This window comes from Megascapheus bottae, chromosome 22 (genome assembly GCF_031878675.1).
Source record: "Megascapheus bottae isolate mThoBot1 chromosome 22, mThoBot2.hap1, whole genome shotgun sequence".
NCBI classification, from domain to species: Eukaryota; Metazoa; Chordata; class Mammalia; order Rodentia; family Geomyidae; genus Megascapheus; species Megascapheus bottae.
Window position 1 is genome coordinate 829,650 of NC_143530.1, and position 25,074 is coordinate 854,723.

A 25,074-nucleotide genomic window follows, 5' to 3' on the forward strand; every position below is an offset into this window, starting at 1 on the left:
GACAGTGAAGGGTGATCACGGCGGGACATTTTAACTATTCTTTGCATCTCATATAATTAAGTTACTTTTGCTTTTGGAAGCAACTCGAGTGTCCGCTTTCGACTTCTGGCCGTCACTAGCTGTCGAGCGCGGGCAGTGGTAAGACGGTGGAAGCTCCCTCCTGGCCCAGGCCGATCGGCAGCAGTGGAGCCAAACCTCATCAACCGTGCCTTCAACTGAGCTGCTATGTCCAGTCCTCCCAGAATGACTGCCTGTAACCGGGGCAGCAAGAAGGGTCTCAGATAGGATGCGAGCAAGAGCCGATATCGGGCCCCGCCCGCTCTGCATCTGTCCCCAGACGCCGAGCCCTGACTCCCAAGGGACACCTTCATTCCCAAGAAGATACCCATGGGCCCTTGGGTGACCCCTGCTGACGTGGCTCACGACTTCTCACACCTCAGCTCCATTCTTATAGACCGCCGTCTGCCTTGGGAGTTAGTGACAAAGGTTGTTCAAAAGTGCCACCGTTTGTAATTTAGATTCTTGTCTACACATTTGTGCTACTGGTAGTGTAAAATAATAGACACCAGTGTAAGACAGAAAGAACAACAGCAGGTTTATCCAGGCTTAGCCCAAATCACAACAATGCAAAGCACCTAATACACGTGAAAAGAATTCTTGGCAAGAAGAGCATCTGGAGAATGGCCACAGAAGGAAGGCAGCACTTCCTCGGCCCAGGAGCCAGGTCTACAGCTGTGCAATGGGCATTGAGTTAAGGGAAGACTTAAAAAATAATAGCTTTCAGTTAGGAGACTCTACTTAAGCTCTAGAGCCTAAACAGAGAGTTGTTCCTCTCAAATAAACAGTGAATGCAGAGCCGTCATCTCTACACAGCGAGCCAGTGGGAAGCCCCACCTTTGACCCAGGGCCCCACTGAAACCCAGCCTGCCTGTGTGTCGAGGCTCACAACAGGGAGGAGGGCACTCTGTGACATCGACCTCTCGGGTCATCCTGCTTTGTGAACAACAGGCGCCCTGGGTCTCCTCAAGACTGAGGGCTGGTGAGGTGGACAAAGAAAAGCAAAGCGAATCAATGGTGGAGCAGCAGGAACGCACCCTGGATCCAGCGGAGACACAGGAAACAGAGGGACGACGGGCAGCCCGTGTAACGCACACACCCACATTCAAGTTCAGATGGAGGGGCAGTGCAGCAGAACGAATGCTGGAGGACGCGTGGCTGGGCAGCGAAGCCGCCGGTTTGCCAGGACCCACAGGCTCTTCAGAGAGAGCCTGACCAGCAGAGTACGGACTGGCTTTCCTGACCCTTGAGAAACATACAGAACAGTCACTTTGAGCTACGTTTCCAAATTACCTCTCTGGCTCGGGTGAGACTCCTGCCCTGTGATGAGACTTGCTGACTAAGCCCATAAGAGTTGATTTATCTCTGCCTTTCAGCGGTGCTGATCAGAACAGAATGGGTCTCCTGTTACCACTCCAGTGCACTAGGCTTCCAGCTCCATTCATCCCAACCTCACTGTGGCTATCAGGAAATGCATTCACTCATTCATAGTCGAAACCCAAGAATAAAGGCGCAGTGAATGCCAAGGGCTGAGTTCTGCAGGACAACACTGAGCTGTCACGTCTGCAGCCTCCCTCCTCGCCAGGTGGCTGCGGACAAAAGCTCGGTGCTATTTTAATTGATATGAGGAGGCTTCGGGCAGGCAAAGAGATAGTAAGATGCTGAATTACATGAAAATTCAGGGAAACAAAGGTTCAGCTGATTAATAAATAAATGATTCTTCAAATAATGTCATAAAGACTATTTTGAACGTGATGGAAATCGTTCTATAAATACCACGATGCCATGTTCAGCAAAGGGACATAAGGAGAAAGGTGGCCTAAGTGAGAAAGTCACAGCACTCTCTGGGGACCGATGTTGGGGGAGAAGAAGGGATGGGGGGTGCCCACCTCAGCCCCACCCCTAAACACAGTGGGGCTGGCCCCTTGGTGAACAGTGAGCAAGGCCTCCAGGGAAGAATTCATGATTCATAAAAACGTAAAAGCCAGGTGCTGGGAGCTCAGGTCTGTCATCCGAGCTATTCAGGAGGCTGAGATCTGAGGATCACAGTTCAAAGCCAGCCTGGGCATGAAAATCTGTGAGATTCTTATCTCGAATTAACCACCAGAAAATCAGAGGTAGCACTGTGGCTCAAGTGGTAGAGCATGAGCCTTGAGCTGATGAGCTCAGGGACAACACCCAGGCCCAGAGTTCAAGCCCCATGACTCCCACCAGCAACAACAACAACAAATTTTAAAAGAGAGCTTCGCCCAGACTCCAGAAGAATCCTGTTTTGGGCTCCTTAGAAATAAATGGAGGAAGTAAGTCTTGCTTTTCTTTCCATCAATTCAGTCCAGTTCACCAACGTTCACAGAGTATCCCTACATATTAGTCAGACACAACACTTAGCATGGAAGATTCCAGAAGGGTGCAGCACTTGTCACGAAGCTGACAAGTTGAATTGGTCCCCGATGGCTGGTAGGGGATAAGTGATAAGAGGACAAGGTGGGAAGACCGGAAACACATAAATCCACAGTGGTCAGCTCTTCCTGAAAGGCAGGGAGAACCCAGCGCAGAGATAGAAGCTGCTCAAGTGTGTTGAAGCACGGCTACGAATTCACCATGCAAATGGGTCAGCAGGGGTAACACACACCACACACATGCACATTTATACCACACGCATGTACCAACATATATGCACACATACGCATACACACGCATACACACACCACACACCTATGCACACACACACACACACACACACACACACACCACAGAATGAAGAAATTGGAGTGACCGTATAGAAACGTTAGACCAGTCATGCAGAAGGGATGTGCACTGCCCACTCTTTAAGTTTAAAGTTCAAGTGTTAACAACTTCATTTGTAAGACAACTTCATTTTCTAGGAAAAAAATAAATGAGTTATGTGTTTTCTTTTCTCTAGTTTCTCTCTTTGCTGTTTCTCTTCCTATATTCCAAGCAGGCATTGACTAAAACGTGAGCTCCATCCATTTTGCCCAGGTCACCGGTGTGTTTTCTGGCCACCAGTCTGAGGGTGGCTCTGGAGCTGTGCGTTTTGCTACCCCGACACTAGAAGAGCTGGGCTCCTTGTGCTCCGGCCCAGGGCCCCTGCTCTGCTCCTGCCCCAGGGCCCCTGCTCTGCTCCTGCCCCAGGGCCCCCCAGACTCCCACTCCAAACCCCACCCTCACTTTTTTCAAACACACCTCCTAGAATATTCCAGCCACTGTTTTTCAAAAGGGCCTGTACACCCAGAAAATTTCAGAATTCATACTTCTGCCCCACCACAACCACGAACCACAAGTGCCCGCTTCTCATTGCCTTCTCAAAGTGTTACTTATAAAGCGAATGCAGATCTCATCTTTAAAACAAGTTCCCCAAAGGAGCGCCCTGCTCCTCCTCCCGACAGTCCATTTCCCCTGCCTGCACACCCAACCAACACCAACTCTTTCAAACACAGCCGGCCTCTGGCTCTTCTGAGCCCCTTCCCGGAGCAGCCAAGTCACCCCCACCTCAGTATGGCGACCACTGCCCCAGCAGCTCAGGCTCTGGTCTCGGAGTCAGCATGATGTCAAAACTGTCCTTGGGCTCACATCCCCAGTCCCTCGGGAGAGCTCAGCGCTGTGACCTCTGACCCCCCCTCATTCCACTTCCTGCCGGCTCTCCCTCGGCCACGCTGGCTTCGTGGCCAGCAGGTACTCACGGCTGACCGCCTGGATGAGCAGACGTGGCTCCATGGCTCTGAGCACCCCACGCACAGCCAGTTCTCTGAAAGTCCATCAGTCTCCCCTATCTAGAGCAGAGGAGCCTGAGACGCAGGCTGGGCTGGCACAACCCCCTTCTTGCTTTAGAGGCAAAGCGCACGGGCGCATAGGTACTGGCTCTGACGTTCCACGACTACACGCATGGGGTCCTCTGGTAAACGTCTTCAGTGTCTGGTTCAGAGCAGGGCCTCGGGCACAGCTGGATACTCACACTTGGAGTGTATACACTTGCACATTATTGGACTAGTGGAGCCAAGAGCCTATTACATTTGGAGGGAAATATAATTGGAAAAGAACAGGTGCTAAACTTTATGATGTTTTCTGGTAAAGATGTTGCCTTAGGACGTGACCTGGCAAAGTCCCCCTCAACTATGTGTAATAAAGGAACACAGGAAACAACCTAAGTATGCATCAATGAGAAAATGCATTTCCATATTGTGGAATGCTAACTAGTACTTCAGAACTGAGGCCTTGTAGGTCAAATTGGACAAATTTCAAAAGGATTTTTGGGCAAATAAAAAGGTTGCAGACCACATAACTACATTGCAAGAAGCCTAAACATGTGTGCCACAGTGCAGTATGTAAGGTAGGGAGATATAAAAGGCATGGTAGAGATATAAAATGGTAAACACCAAACTCAGGGAAGTGGCTTCTCTAGAGATGGAAAAGGGGGAGTGACTACTGTAGCTTGTGTCTTTAAAGACAAATTATATTTGAGGGACACATGTTTCCATAGCTTGATGGTGCATTTCAATATTTTCCTTGGTTTTTCTATATGCCTGGAATATTTTATAATAAAACATATTCTGTTCCCCAAAGAAGAGAAAAACAGGTGAGCAGGCCCCGAACACAGTGTGATATTAGAAGTCTCCATCACATTGCCCGGGGACGTTTACATAGCTGCTTAGCTGGGAGTTGGGAGTTGGCTGAGCTGTGCGTCCTGAAGGAAAGGCATTCTCCTCACACGCCCCTACTCACACCCAGCCACCTGTCCTTAGGTATAAAATCCTCTGAGCACCCAAAGACGCCATGGAGCCTGCCGTTCTAGTGACAACCTGACAAACACTTCTACCTACGAGGAAAGGCTCCAAGCCCACCTCTGCAGAACTGCACGCTTATGTCAGCCACTGCCTTCCTTTTCATTCTTTGGCTTTTTTGTATGTTTGTTGTGTCGCTGCTGTTATAAGTTTCCAGGAACCGGCTTAAACTATACTTTCAAAGAAAAAATTTGTGTATAGAAATAGGATAACATACGCACCAAATTAACTAGGATGTAACGTCTTGAAATTTACCAAAGTCACTTGCGAAATTAGTATCATTCTGCCTCCCTCACTAAAATTCTGTAAAAAAAAAAAAAAAAAAAAAAAAAAAACCTCTAAAATGTGAAAACAAGGCTTTGAACTACAAAGTGGAAGTACCAGTCTGGGTATAAACCACACCACAGTCTCCTTACACCAGCCGAAGGCACTTCCAGTTTCCTTGACAATTAAAATTTTGTCTCCGCTTACACTCAGTGGGAAAAGTCCTAAAATGCACCATCTTTAATTTTGTTTTCCCCCTAATAGCTGTCACTTAATATGAGTGCCATAAAAACTTTCATATGCTTTTTCTTTCTTTTACTTACTAAAACAAAAATTTCACTGACAAGGGGATGTTTTTCTTTTTAGATTTGTTTTTCATAGCTGCTTAAAGCATTCATATATCTATCTACAATAAGAAATGCAAATAGATTGCATTTAGATAATGAGTATAAAACTCAATCAAATTATTTTTTTTTTTGCCAGTCCTGGGCTTGAGCTCAGAGCCTGAGCACTGTCCTTGGACTTTCTCAAGGCTAGCACTCTACCACTTGAGCCTCAGCACCACTTCTGGCTTTTTGCTATGTATGTGGGGTACCGAGGAATCGAACCTGGGTCTTCATGCATGCTAGGCAAGCACTCTACCACTAGGCCAAACTCCCGGCCCCCTCAAATTATTTTTTAAAAACCAAATTTCTCAGAGGCGCAGGAAGCAGAGCTTGTGGAAGCAGGAAGCAGGAAGCAGAGCTTACAGAGGGGCCTTCCTTTTCCCTTCTTGGGTATTTCCCAGAGAATGAGAGTTGGTGGCTTGAAAGATAATTAAATGTGGTTCTGACAGTGAACATTGGCTATTCAGATGTAATTTTATTGGTGTGACTTGGGTATATAAATTTGAAGAGCCCCTAAGAATTAAACAATGTTATTAAATGTTCTTCAATTTACTACATACACTGCACTTCTCATTTAGCATACATTAAAATAGGACTATACTTAATACTAAATCTTCTAGCAATGTCATTTTCCCCCTATGGTACATAATGTAATTTTTTAAAAAACTGAACTATCTATCTCAATAGCAACTTCAGCCACTTCTAGGTTTAAATAGTATCCATTCCTGTAATATTTATATTGATGGGATGCTAAAGTAGCATGCATTGCAGATTTTTCTTTTATAGACTATATTAGTCATACAGAACAATAGGGTTTGTTATGATAGACCATAAATGCCCTATTCACACTCATTAACCTCTCTTGTCTCCATTTCCTGGTCACTGGTCCCCAACTAGATCCCCCCATGTCCCTATTATATCTAAATTCTGCACACAATCCAAGCATATATTTGGCTGAGTTGCACTTATTTCACTTAACATGATGACCCTGATTCCATCCGTCGTCCTTCCTATTTATGGCTAAGTAACCCTTCGTTCCGCGGTAGATATGTGGGGGGGGAGTGTGATGTTGAGTCACTTCAACATTTTTGGATTCAACTACTGAGGAGTTATGACCGCTTGGATGCGTGGTGTGCCTTGACTTTTTATATTTCCTGCGTTTCATGTTGCAGTGTGTGAGGGGGTAGGGATGAGTAGCTCTCTTTTGTTTCTTTTCAGTGCTGAGTTTGTGCTCGGGGTCGGTGATGGGTTAGCACTCTGCCGTTCCCAGCCCCTTCTGCTTTCACTATTTTCCAAATAAACGTGAAACAGCCAGTATTCCAAAGAATTGGAAAGTCTGTTCTTCTTCAAGGCATTTGGTTTATGTTTCAGCAGCTTCACAAAGGCGCGGCCGGGGTCTTGCCCAGTGTCGGTCCTTTCGTCATCTTCCACCCTCCCCTACCTCGCTTCTCTTCATTTTGGCCACCTTCCCCATGGCCACTTCTCCTCGCTTATTTACTCCTCCCCTTGACTGCACCCCACTCCTTTCAAGGTGTTTGTTTTGTTGACCTTTGCTTTCACCTAAGGAATTACACTGTTTGATTTCTCCCCTGAATCCATTTGTGTTTACTTGTATACCACCCAAAGTATCTATTTATATACTGACAAAACAATTCTGGCTTCCACATGAGAGAAAATATGTAGCCTTTGTCTCCCCATTTTTTAAAAAGTATTAAAGAGAATTTTTAAAATAGATAAAGAATCAAGACTTGCAGAAGAAATTCAAGCACTTGGATGAAAATTTAGCACATAAACTTTAAGAAAAAAAAAACAGAAATTGTACAAATGAAAAGTAAGCTCAGTAAAACAAATAAGATAAAAGGCATTACCAACTGCTATAACGTTAGGATTTGGGGACACGATAAAGGATTGCGTCCAGATACCAATTCAGAAAAAGGGAAAGAAGTCATAGTCCTAACATTCAGGATTCAGAACACAGTTACGAGACGGAACTGATCTCCACTTCCCAGGACTACGGGAACGAGCCCTGCACTGGCTCCTCGGACTTCTGACGATTGATTGTAGTGTGCTTTGGTGAGGTCAGATTGTAGACTTTTAGCCTTCTCTGAATATCTATGTATTTCCCTAGATTTCTCAAATTTCTGCTTTTATTTCATTAAACATACGTTTAGCTATTTCTCTCCCTCTTCTCACTCGTACATGATGAATATTTGTGCTGACCCACATATCTCATGTCTGCGTTCTTTTCATTCTTTTGCTTGATGGCGTGAAGATGCATGTACATGTACTTCAAAACCGTTTCAGCTCTGTAAACATACGATCCCGAGCTGCTCGTGTGCAGAAGGAGAAGCCCAGCACAGGACAGAGAAAAGGCAAGAGCCTAGTTATAAAGCCACGTGCACCATTCTGGTGACAGGAGGTGGAGTGAAAGCAAGTCTTGAGTTCCCATAGAATCTCACTGGGAAGAAAAAGATCACAGTTGCTCCTGCGACAGGAAGAGGAGTCAGGCTGGTGCAGCACGCCACCGTTTGGAAGAAATAGCCTTTCATATCCCTTTGCTCCCACGTGAAGCCAGAGGGCTTTGTCCTCATCTCCCCTACCCGGAGTCCTCTGCCCGCCTGCCCTGCAGCAGAGGCACCCGTGGCCCAGGGCTGGGGCTCAGTTCTCACCGTGAGCACCCCTAACCCGGCCTCCCCTCCTGTCTCTCCACGGAGGGGGCACCCCTAACCCGGCCTCCCCTCCTGTCTCTCCGCGGAGGGGGCACCCCTAACCCGGCCTCCCCTCCTGTCTCTCCGCGGAGGGGGCACCCCTAACCCGGCCTCCCCTCCTGTCTCTCCGCGGAGGGGGCACCCCTAACCCGGCCTCCCCTCCTGTCTCTCCATAGAGGAGGCATCCCTAACCCGGCCTCCCCTCCTGTCTCTCCGCGGAGGGGGCACCCCTAACCCGGCCTCCCCTCTGTCTCTCCGCGGAGGGGGCACCCCTAACCCGGCCTCCCCTCCTGTCTCTCCGCGGAGGGGGCACCCCTAACCCGGCCTCCCCTCCTGTCTCTCTGCGGAGGGGGCACCCCTAACCCGGCCTCCCCTCTGTCTCTCCGCGGAGGGGGCACCCCTAACCCGGCCTCCCCTCCTGTCTCTCCGCGGAGGGGGCACCCCTAACCCGGCCTCCCCTCCTGTCTCTCCGAGGAGGGGGCACCCAGGAGCCGCTATCCAGCCCCCGGACTCCAATTCCCTCTGTTTCAGGGGCGGAGCATCTTGGCCACAGCGTTGCCCACTGCAGTGGTGCCATGAGGCCGGTGGAAGGCCAGTCCGTCCGGGCTGCACGTGGCCCTTCGAGCTCTCCCTCGTCAAAGAGCTGCTCAAGCTCAGTGCTGGAAACCATGCTTTTCGTCCCCTGCCTGTGAACCGCAAACCCAAACTGCCATGTAGTCATTCGTGGAACCTCACATCAGAGATGGGGTAACAGGAAAGGCAGGGCCCCAGCACTGAGAGGCACAGGGGAGGGTTAGTCCTGTGAGCCCAGCACCGCGCCCACAGCGGGGAGGGCAAAGGGAAGGCTGGCCCGGGACAGGCTGCATGGCCCGGAGTGCAGGGGAGAGGTGAGTACTTGCCAGGCACCATGCGGGAGGAATTTGGGGTGAAGGGATCATTTTGAGCAGTGAGGAAGCATTATCCATACTTTAACCATTAATGGGTAAAGGGCGCTGCTGTTCAAAGAAATGTTTAAAGACAAACTCACTGAAGCTGGAATGGAGGGCGTCAAATGACCATGGCCAGGAGTAAATGGAGTGAATTGTGCTGAGGCCAGACTGGAAGTCAAATGATTTGAGGGACGGAGGGAGGGGTGGAGACTAAAGAGTTGTTTCCTGAAGAGGAGATAAGAATGGCCTATAGACACCTGAAGAAATGCTCCACATCTCTAGCCATAAAAAAAATGCAAATCAAAACAACTCTGAGATTCCACCTCACTCCAGTTAGAATGGCCAGGATCAAGAAAACTAATAACAACAGATGCTGGAGGGGATGTGGCCAGGAGGGATCACTACTACAATGATGGTGGGAGTGCAAACTCGTTCAACCACTATGGAAAGTAGTATGGCAGTTCCTCAAAAGACTAAACATAGAACTCCCCTAGGACCCAGCAATTCCACTACTTGGCATTTACCCAACCATCCAGGAACAAGGACATACTAAATCCACCAGCACAACAATGTTCACTGCTGCACTATTTACCATAGCAAAGATATGGAACCAACCTAGATGTCCCTCAGTTGATGAGTGGATCAACAAGATGTGGTATTTGTACACAATGGAATTCTATGCTGCTGTCAGAAAGAATGGCATCGCCCCATTTGTAAGGAAATGGAAAGACTTGGAAAAATTCATTAAGTGAAGTAAGCCAGACTCAAAGGAACATAGGCTCAATGGTTTCCCTCATTTGTAATAATTAGTACAAACCTTGGACTCTCCTAGCAGAGGATTACAATAGGGTAAAACCAAGTTACAAAACGCCATATAGGATGAGGCTAAATGAAAGGACCTCTAGGATATGGAAACAAGGACATATAATGAGTGATTGTTAATCTTAATGTACTATGTTATCTCTCATCTCTTTTGTTGTCCCTTGGTTATCTCATATTGTTACAGTATCTTACTTTGTTATCTGACATACAGCTATATAGGTTTATTGATTTGAAATAGGAAAGGGAAGGGGGGAAAATAAGATGAGGGGAAGGATGGGGGAGGGAAATGGGGACACAAACATGAGAAGGGATCCGGTGGACCTGGATGTGGACCTGGACTTGGACCTGGATGTGGATCGGAACCTGGACTTGGACCTGGACCTGGATCTGGATCTGAACCTGGACCTGGATCTAGACCTGGAGCTGGACCTGGATCTGGATCTGGACCTGGACCTGGACCTGGATCTGGATCTGGACCTGGATCTGAACCTGGACCTGGATCTGGACCTGGACTTGGATATGGATCTGAACCTAGACCTGGAGCTGGACCTGGATCTGGACCTAGACCTGGACCTAGACCTGGACCTGGACCTGGATATGGATCTGAACCTGGACCTGGACCTGGAGCTGGATCTGGATCTAGACCTGGACCTGGATCTGGACCTAGACCTGGACATGGACCTGGATCTGGATCTGGACCTGGATCTGGATCTAGACCTGGACCTGGATCTGGACCTAGACCTGGACATGGACCTGGATCTGGATCTGGACCTGGACCTGAATGTGGAACTGGACCTGGTCGTAGACCAGGATCTGGACCTGGACTTGGATCTGGACCTGGATCTGGACCTCGATATGGATCTGGACATGAATGCAGATGTGGATGTGGATCTGGACCTGGACTGAGCACAGTGGTGGGTAGGTACTGATGGACTGAGCACAGTGGTGGGTATTGATGGACTGAGCACAGTGGTGGGTACTGATGGACTGAGCACAGTGGTGGGTACTGATGGACTGAGCACAGTGGTGGGTACTGATGGACTGAGCACAGTGGTGGGTACTGATGGACTGAGCACAGTGGTGGGTACTGATGGACTGTGCACAGTGGTGGGTACTGATGGACTGAGCACAGTGGTGGGTAGGTACTGATGGACTGAGCACAGTGGTGGGTACTGATGGACTGAGCACAGTGGTGGGTACTGATGGACTGTGCACAGTGGTGGGTACTGATGGACTGAGCACAGTGGTGGGTAGGTACTGATGGACTGAGCACAGTGGTGGGTAGGTACTGATGGACTGAGCACAGTGGTGGGTAGGTACTGATGGACTGAGCACAGTGGTGGGTACTGATGGACTGAGCACAGTGGTGGGTAGGTACTGATGGACTGACAGGAAAGCAAACCTTACTGCTGTGCAGTTGAGCCTGTTACACAACTGATGCTTAACTTGTATTATTGTGGCATTTGAGTAAACTGACACATCCTGTGGGCTGCCATCAACCATACATGACCAACCATGCAATGGTGACTGTCCTTGTGTGTGGGGGGGGAGTCACTCACGACACGAGGACGATGGCCTTGCTCAGTGCTGCCAGAGATGAGATGCACTATCCTAAGGCTTCTCCTTGAGCGACAGCAATGAGACGTTTCTAAAGTCCCCTTCCTTTGGTAAAGAGACCCGCCTTCCACACTCAGCTCTGGAACGCTACCTTAATTCTGCGGTAATAACCACTCCGTGAAGCACTTGATCCCACCATTAACACAGGACAGACATGGCCCTGCAGTTCACGGGAGACTGGCAGGCAGCCACTAGACTGCTGTTGAGAACTGTAAATGACAAAAGGTGTTGCGGATGGTTTTGGAGGGAAGAGATTGATAGAGGTAATTTATAGAGGAATAATGCTATTTTTGAATAAGGTAATAATTCATGAAGACAAGTAACAGTTCAGATCATCTCTCGTTTAATTATGCTACAAAATATTCCAAGAAATCCTTCACTCGGGAGCCTAAAATAAACACCCTAGCAGCTGACTCTGAGGTTCCGGCACCCTGACGCTGTCAGAATCAGTTTTTTATTCACGAGGTTAACATCAAGAGTGCTCCCGACAGTTCATGGTCTCCATCCCTCTCCTCATCTCCACTCAGTGGAGGCGAGGACAGAAGCCAGCCGGCGCTGCCCATGCGGTCCAGGTAACTCATGGGCAGCTGCGGTCCCCTGGGAGCCCCAGGGGAGGACGGGGCGCCCACCCCACCCCGCCTCCTCCCCTTGCCACAGCCTGTGTGCACCAGAGCGGGGTACTAATGCCGGAACGCTCACCAGTAAAGCTAATGGGGGTGGTAAGGCATGGAAGCGGATGGAAGAGCCCGGCTGTCCACGCTTGGCGCTGCCGGATGAACAGACCCCGGTGCGTGGACGCTGTGGGCACAGGACAGCCCCACTCCTTACCGACAGAGCGGCGCGGACCTCCCCGTCCCTTCACCTCTGAAGTCATGCTGCACCCACAGGGCAGGGGGGGACGTGGAGAACCTGCATCCCAACGCGTGTCCCGGGCACTGCAGCCCCCGCAGGGCCTTCCACCGGCAATGGCGGCCCACGCGACTCCTAGAAGACACTCGACAGGTATTTACAGAGCACGGATGGTCAGAGGACGAGGCGTCACGAGGTCAAGCTGTCATTGAGAGGCTGTCTGCCGGTCCCGGGAGGTTCCAGCAGCTCGCTCGCTCAGTCGACGTCCAGCTTGCCTGAAAGCCCGTTTTCCTGGTAAATGTGCGCCCACGGGCTGGAGTGCACGGGAGGAAAACGTCCAAGAGAAAAGTGAACAAGGGAAAACTCAAAGCGAGATCCACGCAGCCGGGCGCGGTCACGAGCTGAAGTAGTCCTCCAGACCCTCCAGGTCCACCTCCATGGACGCGTTCAAGGCGGCCAGCGCCTCGCGGGCCTTCTGCACCCCCGGCTTGGGCTGCGGGGTTTCGGGAGCCAGGGCAGAGGGCGCGTCCCTGGCCTTCTGCACCCCCGGCTTGGGCTGCGGGGTTTCTGGCAGGCTGAATTCTCTCTTGGGGTCTTTGCCGCCAGTGAGCATGCGCTGGCTCTCAAGGAAGAACTGATTCGGATGGTTCAAAGAAAAACCACAGTCGTCCACCTGTTGAGGGAAGCAGAAGGGTCTGGTGTTAATGCCGGGGGGCAGTGGGCTCAGGGCTCCACCGCCAGGCTCCCCAGCATGGCGCACACACCCACAGGGCCTCACTCCACTGCTGCCCTGGGCCCCACTCCTGTCCTTTGGAAGGCAGCATGAATTCAGCCCCTGGTCAGGTCTGGGGGAAGGGCTGCCGCCTCCTCCCAGACCCACCCCTGTGCCCAGGCCGGGTCTTCTTCAGCTCAGGCTAAGGGCTGCTGTGAACATGGGGACCTCACAGGGGGTCACCCGCCATGAACCCAGGACGCAGGCAGGCCCCTGGAGGCAGGAAACCAGGGCAGACATCGCGCCAGTTGTTGACACTGGAAGACTAAGGGAAGGACATCCAGACTCACACTTTCAAGTCTTCCTTGTCTCAAAAACGATTCTCAATCTTTAATTCTGAACATCACTCCTTTAATATTCAGTAAGAATCTATGACAGTCAGTCAAACCTTCAATCCTACTTCCATATTTAGACGAAACATCATTTTATTTGAGAAAAATTACTTTGCTGCTGTTTTAAGGTAGTGATTTGTTATTTGGGGAAACAGAAACCTATTTACTTCTTTTGTTCATCTGGGTGGTTTCTTGAGTCCTAAAAAAGCAGTCTACACAGCTTGGTGTGAAGGGCACATAAAAGAAAAAGTGAGGCTGGAGGGTTGGTCAGAGACCAGACATGTGCAGGCAGCAGAGGGGGCTGCAAGCTGTCAGGAAGCAGAGTGCGGGGGTTGGGGGGGGGGTGCGCCAGGCACACCCTCGGGGACATTTGGACTGCGCTGTCACAGGAAAGTGAGGTTCACAACAGACTGACGTCAGGACCAGGAGCAGAAAAGAGCTTGTTTCTTGTGAGAAGCAGGGACCACCACCCCAGGGTGATCTGATTTGGTGGTGGGGGGGGGGGGGGGGGAGGAGTCAGTTGTAAACAAACAGTGGGCTCATAATTCACAGCTACTACGATGAGTAAGAAATTGAATGAACACACTGATTATATGACTTACCATTCAGATCACTAAGGAAAAAATACCTTTAATTTGGCTGCTTAACTTTAAAATGTTTCCTGGTTTGTTTTAGGATATAGCTACCACTTTTATTCATATTTATCTGTGACCCTTTTTATATCTGATTTCACCCATTTATATGGGAAATCCCATATAAATGTTGCATTTGCAGAGTACTTCACAAAAAGTTTATTGCCTGACAATATTTCAATCAGAAGGCTTCATGTTTTATAAACAGAGGAAATTAGGGACAAAAGCACTGTGAAGATCTAAGTTAAACACCCACTGAGCTGGATCTGAATTACATCTTTTTAGATTATATCATTTAAGTTGTTCTGAAATATGTATGAAGATTTTATGCAAAGCTAAACAAAATCTTCATAATAAAAATAAATCTTCAAGCGAACACACTCATAAAAAAACCTTTAGCTTTAAAGATTTTGAAAAAAAAAAGTATTATTTTTTGCAAGAAAAACCTAAAACCTGACATAGCACCTTGCACCCTGCACAGCACTGATTGGAGACGTGAACCTCTGGACCTCAGCGTGGACAGGATGATACATGCTGCACAGGCCCCTGCTCACCATCTGGGAAGTGGGAGGCCAAGAGCTAGAGCCTAAGGTGGTTTTGGGAAACCAAAGGCATAGGAGCACTAACACGTGGGTGGTCTCTGAAATCTGAATCTGCGGTTCTAGCAGAAGTTCAGGAAGTCTCTATGACAAAGCTGAATTCACAGAAGGATGGGGACAGACACAGGCAGTAGGCATTTAAGGAATGTGCTTGAATGTCTGAAAGCAGAGACCGGGCTGGAAGGAGGCCTGGGCCAGAGTGTGCATGCTGGGGCTTCCTCTGCGCTCTGGTTCAGACCTGGCTTGTCTTCAACTCTGTTAACTTGTGACTTACCTGGGAGACAACACTAAGTGTGAGGTAACACGGTGAAATGAGGGTCCTTTGGAAAGAACTCTTTTCTTTGGGTGGGGTATTCACCGTGTGAGTATAACTGCCATTCTGCCTCCTTTCGTCTTGTTCAGGAAACTGAGCAGGGCCATGTTTTTGTTGCTGAGGAGCGGTGTCCACATCCCTGCTCCTTACACAGGTGCCAGCAGCTGTGCTCTGTAACCCTCACTCAGAAAGAGCAGCGCCTCATCCACTTCCTTGCAGATATGGAAACGCACAGAGTAGACTCATGATCTGTCTTCTGCGGACCTTCTGTTCCTTTCCTTCACTCTCCTTTGCTGTTAGAGACCTTTTCTTTGTGCTGGATGATTTCTGATTGCATTCAGAACATTTCATCAGGTCTTGAAAATCCTGTGTTGCACTTTTGTGCTGTATTGGTCATACCTAAGGTTGTATGACAAAATAACAAGGAGAAGCAGCTTTGCAGGGGAAAGGGTACTTTGCTCATGTTTGGAAACGCCCGTCCCTGGTCAGTGTGCTCTGGCCCTTGGTGGGAGCTCACAGCTGCCCTTTCAGCCATCTGGGAAGGACAGATTGGGACCACTAGGCCCTCGTGGGTAGGCCACCAATGCCCTGACTTCAGCAGGTGGACAGCTCACAGTGGACATGAACCATCCACACATACGCTGTGAGGGACACCTAAGGTCAACGCTCTGCAAAGGATCTGGCATGGCTGCAGGGGAAGGTACCCAAGGGGTGGGAATCGTACACTTCATCTTCAGAGACCTGAGAAACCTCTGAAGGTTTTTAAAAGCAGATTGCCGAAGCTACCATACTCGCTTAAGTAGCACCCTAGACCATGTGGAGAGGAGGAGGGCTGTGTGGAGGAAGATGGAGCGGGGTGTGTGGCGGAGGACGGGAGCGGGGTGTGTGGAGGATGGCAGTGGGGTGTGTGGAGGAGTGGGATAGTGAAGGAGGAGGATGGGGACCAGGTAACAGGTGTGTGAGAATGGTGGCACCGTAAGTGCGATCTGCAATGAGAATCCTGGGTTCTTACTGAAAGACCTGAGAGTTCTTCACATAGCCTCTGATAAGACTTCTGCAGAGACTTGGGTAGCGGGGTAAGAAATCATGTTCTGTTATAGGTATTACTTGATGTCCCCATAGGTCTACCTCAAAACAGATGATTTCAGAGATCCGCGGCAAACACAGGCCCAGTGCTTTCACTTCAAATGAAGGATGCACGAAAGGCAGGGCCCCGTGGCACAAGGCGCATTCACTGGTTTATGTGTTTTTCACTGGGAGCCCTGAGGAGAGCAGGCTGAAGCCAGCCTGAACAGAGTGGAAGGGCACCCGAGCACACGTGCCCTCCCACAACACACACCTCGCATGTCTGCCACAGACCACCCAACTCTGAAGGGGGAAGCAATACTGCTTTATCTGTGGGGTGTCTGGGTTTCAATCAAGAGGTCTGCGATGACAGCTTACCATGAGGCAGCCGGTCTCACCAAAAGAAGCCATATGGCACTACCACTGTGCTGCTGAAAATGGAGCTCACCAGGGGCTTCTCTTCATTTTCCACACGTCCCCCGAGGGCAATTTCCTCACAGAGGCCCCAGGAAAATGAACTACGGGTTTACTGGAGAAGGGGTAGCAGAAGCCCACCAACAAACATGGATTCCATTTTTAAAATTTTTTTAAAAAATGGAGATATTCACATCTAAAAAATCTATAGTAAGAAATCTAATGAACACAAATGCCTTGGTTAGTTCACTGATTTACAGTTAAACTTCTGCACGTGAGAGGATTTAGATGCATATCTTTTTCACATCTTCATCAATCTAAGGCAACATTTAAAAACTGGCAATAGTAGCAGTGTTCCTGGTGAAATAAACAATAGGAGACACTATAAAAACAGACTTGGAACAACCGAAAAAAGAAAAAAAAAACGCTATCCCTTAGTTTTTAGTAATTATGTCACAAACTCAGCACTTAAGTCTAGCTTTCTGTTTCAGTTTTCTAAAAGGGAAAGAAAGTGGCCAACAGGCCTGGGTGTGTGAACCTTCTAAGGTTTCTTCATTAAAAGGGTCCCTGATGATACCGGAAATGAAACAGCAGTCTTGAGGGACAGCCCAGCAAAACGAGAAAAAATCCACTGCTGCTTATTATGTGTCTGATGTTCAGAGTGTTTCCAGATAAGAACACTATTAAGTTTCCCAAGCTAGGTGTGGAGGACAGAGAACTGGACCTGGCTGTGGCCCTTTCTTTAACCAGCTCTGGAAGCTTGGATCAGAGGACCCTGAGAGCCCCTCCACAGTTACTACTCACGCCTGTGTCTGGTACACAGCAAGGTAATTCAGGAGGGGCCTCGAGTTCAAGGCCAGCTTGTAAACAGAGCAAAAAAAAGAAAGAAAGAAAACAGAGGGACAGTGTCTACAGATGTTGGGGAGCTATTAATTGTAATTACGCACAAGTTATTTCCCCCGTGAACTCTTATCCCGAGCCTGGGGAGAAAGCACTTGCCAACAAGCACGGCGACGACGTGTTCAGAAATAAATGAGGATGGTGCTGGTGTACGGAATCCAGAGGCGAGGGGCTTCTCTCCAGGTGGGACTGTGGCTCTGTCCAATGGGTGAGCAGGAGCTGCAGATGGCCCTGCCGGTTACAGTAACTAGGAGACCAGACTTTCCTCATGGAATAAGGGAACAGGCCCCAGTTCTCTGACGGCCGTGGGAAAGGTTCCAGGGCTGGCAACTGTGGCCTAGGGTCAAACCCTGCCAGGGCCTCCTCTTCCTCCTCACAAACCTAACCAAGTTTACAGCATATGGCTGCTTTCTGCCGCCGCCGTGGCATCTCCTCCTTCCTTCTCCTCCTCTTCTTCCTCTTCCTCTTCTTTTTTTTTTTTTTTTGTGTGTGTGGGGGCAGGTTATGTGTTGTCCCAGTACTGAGGTTTGAACTCAGGGCCTTGGTGCTCTACCACCTGAACCACAGCTCCACTTTTGGCTTCATTTTTGTTTGTTGATTGGAGATTAGAGTCTCAGACTTTTCCTGGCCTGGCTAGTTTCAAATTCTGATCCTCAGATCTCAGCCTCCTGAGTAGCCAGGATTACAGGTGTGAGTCACTGGCACTGCACTACAATTTGTCTCTACAAAACTGTTTACCTAGTCCCTGGATTCGACGGGTACAGACGCAGCAAAGTAAGGTTTTCTCACGAGGCCGCCTCCAAATCGTAATGTTCCTGGCTCTACAGCACCCAAACTCAGTTCTCTGTCCCTTTAATGAACTGTCCGTTACCTGATGCCACCTAATAAATCTCTTTTGTGGCTCTGACAGAAAACCTTAAATGGAACACAAGATAACAAAGGACAGGATTAGGAACAAAGTTAAAAAATGTACTTACTTTATGCATTATCTCGAAGTACTTCTGACAGGCTACCTGGTAATGTGACCCCTTTACCAAGTCCAAAATCTAAAATAAGGAACAAAAGAAAGAAAAACTAAAAACTGTGTTTCTTCTAAACCAAAGCAGATCACTGCCGGCCTGTCACACACTCACTCTAGATTCTCGCTGGGGCACGCTGCACGTGCGGGGTGGTGTACGTACTATTGGGGCGGGGCTGTATGTACTGTACACGTGTGCATGTCGCACATGCTGTGTGGGGCCCGCTCTGTGTCGAGCCCACGGTTCTTCTGTGGCTGGCCACTGTGACCATGCTGACAGTACAGCAGCTGCCTGGCTCACATTAATCCACAGGTGACAGGTGAGGGGGCCATCTCCCTGACCCCCCAACTGTGGACACCAATAAGCTCGCCTTGAGAATGAGACAGAGATGGAGGCCACCAACTGCAGCAGCTCGTCGGGGCCGGGTGCGCGTTCCTCTAGTAATCTACTGGCGGGAGCATGGAGAGTCGAGCACGGTGCCCATCTATGTAGGCACGGCCTGCCCTCCACCACTGACGGGGCCGCCTCCTAGCAAGGGCGCCCCAGTTTTGCTGCACCGTGCCTTTCCACCCACCCCTATCACAGCTGAAATCTGTGCAGATTCCTCACCCCTGCCCAACTCCTCAGTAAAGAAAATGTACATCTGGCCCAAGAGTCAGCCATGGTAAAATGCTGAGCTAGGAGATAACGTCAAATGAAGGGAGGCCTAATTCCGGAAGATGTTCATTTCTACCAAGTGTCCACAGCCTGATGCCCAGCACAGCCAGGAGTGAATGGAGCATGGCGTCTCTGCCGTGTCCTTGCTGAAGGTGGCTTTACCCCACCTTCATGTCACAGACGCAGGGGGAAACGGCAGCTGCGCAGGGGCGTCACGGAGTGCCGACACTGGGTGTGTGCTGAGAGACGGGCTCCACTCCTGAGCCTCAGCCCAGTGTGTTCAGACTTACAGGGAAAAAGGGCAGATGCCAATCAACCTCAGAACCCAGGACCCTGTCTCTGCCTCGCTGACCATGTTTGTTGTTGTTAAGAGTAAAAATCAATTTAAAATAAGTAAATAAATGAAGTGACACTAAGTTTGTAACACTTTATGCTTAATGTAATGCACTAAGCTCAAACTTTGATGCTTTTCCCTATAAATATTCAAATTGTGTACTTCAAATAATTACTGGCTAACATCCACAATACATTAATAGCTGTGAATTACCATTTTAAAGAAGAAACAAACACAAATTTATGATTGAAAGGATACCATAAATGACCTAGAGAAAAAATGAATTCATAGGAATAAAGCTCAACATTGACTATGGCACATGTATCTTTTATGTAAAAACAAAATGGCCTATTTCATGCTTTATCTGTGTATGTGTGTGTCTTGTATGGATGGAAACCACGCTGGCTGCAAAGGTGAGTGAGGCAGCAGAAGGGCGTTGGAGGCCCTGCCAGGGACCCCGTCCTCAGCACCACTCTGAGTCTCCCACAGCAGGAGCCCCGTTAGCCCGTTTTCCGCTGCTGTAACATGCCTGATGCTGAGTTCTTGTAAAAGTAAAGGTATCCTAGCTCACAGTTTTGGAGGCTCAAGTCCAAGGGGTCTGGGTCATGACAAGGCAGAGAACCAAAGAAAGACCACAGGACAAGATGGCAGCCGGAGGGCACCTTGCTCTTTTTACAGTAACAGCTCTCACGGGAAGTGACTGGGGCCCAGCCCCGCTTCCTGCAGGTTCCACTGCCACAATGAAGCCTCAACTCCCAGTGCAGGGACCCCTGGGGGCTCATGCTAGAAACAAATCACAAAATAAACTACAGAACCCCAGGCTGGCACACAGACTGGCTAGGAGCAAGAGGCAGAAGCTGAGCGATTCAGAGGTGGGAACTTACTCAGAAGGAGACACACGTAGAGGAAACACCAGGACGAAGAACAAACCAGGGTGAAAAACTGCAGAGCCAGAGAAGTAAGTGCAAGGACGCCCAGAGCGTCTCCGTGTGAGCTGTGCACACTCCAGCTTCTGGTCAGTCCTGAGAGCACAGAGGCCCAGGCCAGGCGGGTGGCTGCTGCCTGGAGGTCAGACGGAAGGAAGGGGACTGCGGGCTCCGTCCACAGGGGGCAGGACACCGTGCTTCAAGAGGCATGTTTCCTGCCCCTCTCAGCAGAAGGGCCTCCCCTCCTGACAAAGCACCTGGAATAGACTGTATGCCTGTCTGACGCAGTTCAGACCAAGCGTGGCTGAAAACTAACAAGAAATTCATGTTCCTGCAAGGGTTAGGCAGCTCAGCAGATGAGAACAGGTCAGCCCCATGTTATGGCCTCTGTCTTTGTCATCCGCTGTTTCCCTGACTTTAATTTTGTGAACCATCTGCACACAGAAGCAAACGGTGCATCCAACACAAGATAAAGGTAAATATCCGGTCAGTGAGAATTGTAGGCTTGCTGGGAGGCAGTGTGCTGTAGCTGAAGCTGGGTTATACTATGGGAAAAACGAATCACACCGCGCAACAGGGATGGCTGTGCAGACCGAGCATGCGCGGTGTCTCCTCCAGAGTGGTTTCCTCGGAACCACAGAGCAGTGGAAACTCATGAGCTACTCTATTTGGGGTGGGTGGGTTGTGGGGCTTGAACTCTGGGCCTGGCGCTGTCCCTGAGCTCTTCAGCTCAAGGCTGCTGCTCTATTCTTGAGCCACAGCACCACTTCCTATTATCTAGAGATTACTTGGAGTTTTTTGGAGTCTCCGGTCCTTTTGTGCCTGGGCTGGCTTTGAACCTTGAACCTCAGATCTCAGCCCCCTGGGTAGCCGGGATGACAGGCATGAGCCATGGTCCTTATGAAGTAACTTGAAGTGCAACTCCAGTACTGAGTTTGCCAGTGCAGATCAATGGCAGCCTTTTCAGTTAAGGAGCTGCCTTGCAGAAGGAGAGGAGGCCCTGGCTGGGGCTCTACTTACTACCCCTGTGTTCCGCAAACCAGCTCAGAATAACCATACCTGATGATCTCTACAAAACAGATGAAAAACATCTGTGCTGATTTAATATTTACAGAAGAAATAGTCTTATCTCCTAGCTATACTTCAGGCTAAAAAGAGAAGTGAACCTTAAAACCTACCACTGAATTCACCAACTAACGCCCAGGGAAGGGATGCCGGCTTCTCTCCTACCAAGAAAAATGAGAATGCAACCTAGCAGACAGAAGAACTCCAATTTCCCAAGTCCAACCCCCGGTTCCAGGCTTTAGCTTCATCATGTAGAAGACGGGTCTTGTGAGGGGAGCCTGAGGAGCCGCGAGCAGCCGCCCCTCCTCACGGAGAACACAGCACAGCCTGACCTACCTCGCTCACACCTGACGGAGAAAGCTTGTATGACTGCAACTTCTGCTTCAGCAGCTCTGGGTCACTGTGGCGAAATGGACACCCTGACAAGAGAAAACAAGCCACACACCAGCAAGGTTAGCTACGCAGACCCGAAGCCCTGCCACACTCCAGAGACTGCCTAACTCCCCGGAATTGTTCAACAGCTTATTAATAAGGAAGCTAATTGCCCATGGGCTCAGTGCTTTCCTTCTTATCTGACAACGTGGCTGTACGGTTATCAGGCTACGACAGGCTCCTGAGCTGCATAAAATATCAGCGCACTCTCAGACTAAGGGGACTGCTCACTAGGAAGATAAAAAGAGCTTTACTTCCCCTAATACACCAGAGAACCAGAGAGTGGCTCTCACAGTTTACCGAACCAACTACAGAACCTCAGTGTTCTAGTCTAAAATTACATAAAAGACTTACAGCAGACACTATGCAAGAAAACGAAAATGGGCAAGCGCAAGCTCTGAGAAAGCTCTACTTTCAGCTATAAAACAAATGTTTCTTCTGGGGCCAGGAGTTTGGCCTAGTGGTAGAGTGCTTGCCTAGTATGCACAAAGACCCGGATTCAATTCCTCAGTACCACATACATAGAATAAAGCCAGAGTGGTGCTGAGGCTCAAGTGGTAGAGCTCTAGCCTTGAGAAAGTCCAAGGACAGTGCTCAGGCCCTGAGTTCAAGGCCAGGACTGGAAAAAAAAAAAATGAATGCTTCTTCTGTGTGGACCAAAACCCATGTATATCGGGTTATGGAGGGAAATGAGAGGGAAAAATAGGGCACTTTATAGAAATTTTAGATCTAACAAGAGCCTGCAGTGATGTCAAAATACTTCCTTCACTGCACATTTAATGCAAGTCTGGATCCCCTTAGTTACGTAAAAGATGATATAATTTGCCGAGCACTCTGGATAACTGGAGTATCTTTCTAAAATTAATATTTGCAGTTTGATCATTAACTGAAAATGTACCAAAACTAGAGTGATTGGCTGGATACTCAGGAGGCTGAGATCTGAGGCTCTCAGTTCAAAGCCAGCCCGGGCACTAAGAACCTGAGACTCTTATCTCCACTGAACCATATCAGAAAACCGGAAGTGGAGCTGTGTCCAAGAGGCAGAGCACCAGCCCTGAGCAAAAGAGCTGAGATAGAGTCCAGAGTTCAAGCCCCACCACCAGCAAAGCTTTGAAAAATCCTGCATTTGTCTTCTAAGACACTTTCAGGATACACCTGGTTAGGGGAACTGGAAGCTGAGGCACTGAGCCCAGCACAAACTTCAGTGCAGCGGGATTAGCCTTCCCTGCCTGACCTACTTCAGGAACCCACAAATCGCCATTAGAGTGAGGGGCTCCAGCCCACAATGATGTCGGGCAGAAGCTCCAGGCACATCCCGTGGGTAATGCCAAGAGCCGTGACGCTGCCCCGGGAGGGAGCAGCTCAGCCGGGAGCCTCTTACCATGATAATCCCCCTGGCCTGGCGGATTGGTGAGGATGATCTTCAGGCAACTGAAAGGTGTGTAGTCTGTCCTCTTGCCTTCCTTCCCGTAGCTATGGCGGATATTGTAAGAGTAGCCTTTATCAAACTGAGGGAGAAAAAAGAAGAGGCACAGTTACTCAACAGGACAAGTGCTGCCAGCGAGATGCGAGAACCCGGAGTGGAATTTTCTACAACTCAGTGATCTGGCAGAATATACATCCACACTGCCCATACCATTAGGTTCTATATGATACAAACAGGTTTTTTTAGAGAACATACAAAGCTTATAGGAAGCAAATTTTTCAGAATCCCCAGATCCTGGGCATCCTGGGACCTCAGTCAGTGCTGGAGCTGCCCACAAGGAAGGCACAGGGCCCGCCCAGAGCCCAGTGCCCCTCCCAGGAACTCTGCATCAACTCCGGATGACCTGGCTGCATGCGATGAAAATGCCCTGGCAGTAGTTGACACTGCACTGCTCAGGGAATACTGGTAAGGAAAAAGGCAGTACATATTTAGTGCATATACAATGTTTTCCTTAATATTTTGGTTCAAGGTAAGCTGACCCGATGGACACAAAACCTACAGATATGGAAGGCAAACTGCTTTTATTTAATAACCATCTTTTCCAGAAAGCAATATCCCATTTGCCTTTCTTAACTGATTTCAGAAGTTATACAAGTTGGGAATCAGGTGAACTGGTTACCTGCTTGCCCCAGCTTCCCTTAATTTCCACATCCCACCCTCTGTTTCTCCGATGCTGCTTACGATAATTCATGTTTTCCCCATTTCCACCCTACGAACAAGCTGTCAGCAAATGGCTAGAGAATGCATGAACTACCACGACGGCCTTCTTCTGGAAGCCATCCCTGCCTCACTGCCCATAACACAGGCAGCAGAAGGAACTTGGGAATGAGTGAGGTAAGGCAGAGAAGGGAACTAACATTTAATGAAGGCACTGAGATGCCACCAGGCCTTTGGCTAGGTGCTCTTGAAACTCATTTAAATCATCACAGCTCTCCTCTGACGTTACCCAAGAAACCTGAAGTTCAAAAGAGTGAGGCTATGAGACATAATCCAGTCATTAAGCAAATGGCAGAGTTGAAAGCTCATGTTATTTTCCTGTTTCTGCCAATAAAGACAATGGAACTAACAGGTTCCAATTAAGTGTTTTTAGAACGCAATTCTTTCTTTCATATGATGCCTCAGCTTGGAACCCCGTCAGAAAGAACCTCTTCCTCCAAACTTCAGTGGCTTTCTAGCAAAAGGCAAAAGGCAGGCATCCATCCCATCACAGTGGACACCCTGTGTCCACCACTAAGGGAGACAGTCACAGGTAGAGTCCAGTACACTGGGAGGCCTGTGAACTTCGGAACTCAGACCTATCTCATGGGTTATGTAATACAGCGGTTAGCAACTAGCCGCAAGACCCAACAGAAGCTCCTGCTGGTTTGTCATCTACAGACTACTGAACAAGAAAGGGATGCAGGTGGGGCGGGGTGGCTCACGCCTGTAATCCTAGCTACTCAGGAGGCTGAGATCTCAGGATCATGGTTCAAAGCCAGCCCGGGTACTAAGGTCCGAGAGACTCTTATCTCCAATTAACCACCAGGAAACTGGAAGTGGGGCTGTGGCTCCAAGAGTAGGAGTAGGGCAGTAGCCTAGAGCTGAAGAACTCAGAGACAGCACCCAGGCCCAGAGTTCAAATCCCACAATGGAAGGAAGGAAACAAAGAAAGAGAAAGAGAGAGAGAGAGAGAGAGAGAGAGAGAGAGAGAGAGAGAG

The 25,074-nt window shown here is 49.1% G+C and overlaps 1 protein-coding gene across 1 annotated transcript in view; it reads right to left on the bottom strand.

The window, feature by feature from the left end:
* Window positions 1-12,697: 12,697 nt before the first annotated feature.
* Window positions 12,698-25,074, bottom strand: part of Prim2 (DNA primase subunit 2) — an 81,297-nt gene continuing 68,920 nt past the window's right edge. Inside the window, exons 11-14 of the mRNA XM_090355285.1 lie at window positions 23,273-23,399; window positions 21,796-21,878; window positions 18,436-18,504; window positions 12,698-13,104 (exon numbers count right to left, since the gene is read on the bottom strand). Coding sequence (XP_090211411.1) covers window positions 12,826-13,104; window positions 18,436-18,504; window positions 21,796-21,878; window positions 23,273-23,399 — 558 coding nt within the window. The 3' untranslated portion in view covers window positions 12,698-12,825. The remainder of the gene's footprint in view (window positions 13,105-18,435; window positions 18,505-21,795; window positions 21,879-23,272; window positions 23,400-25,074) is intronic.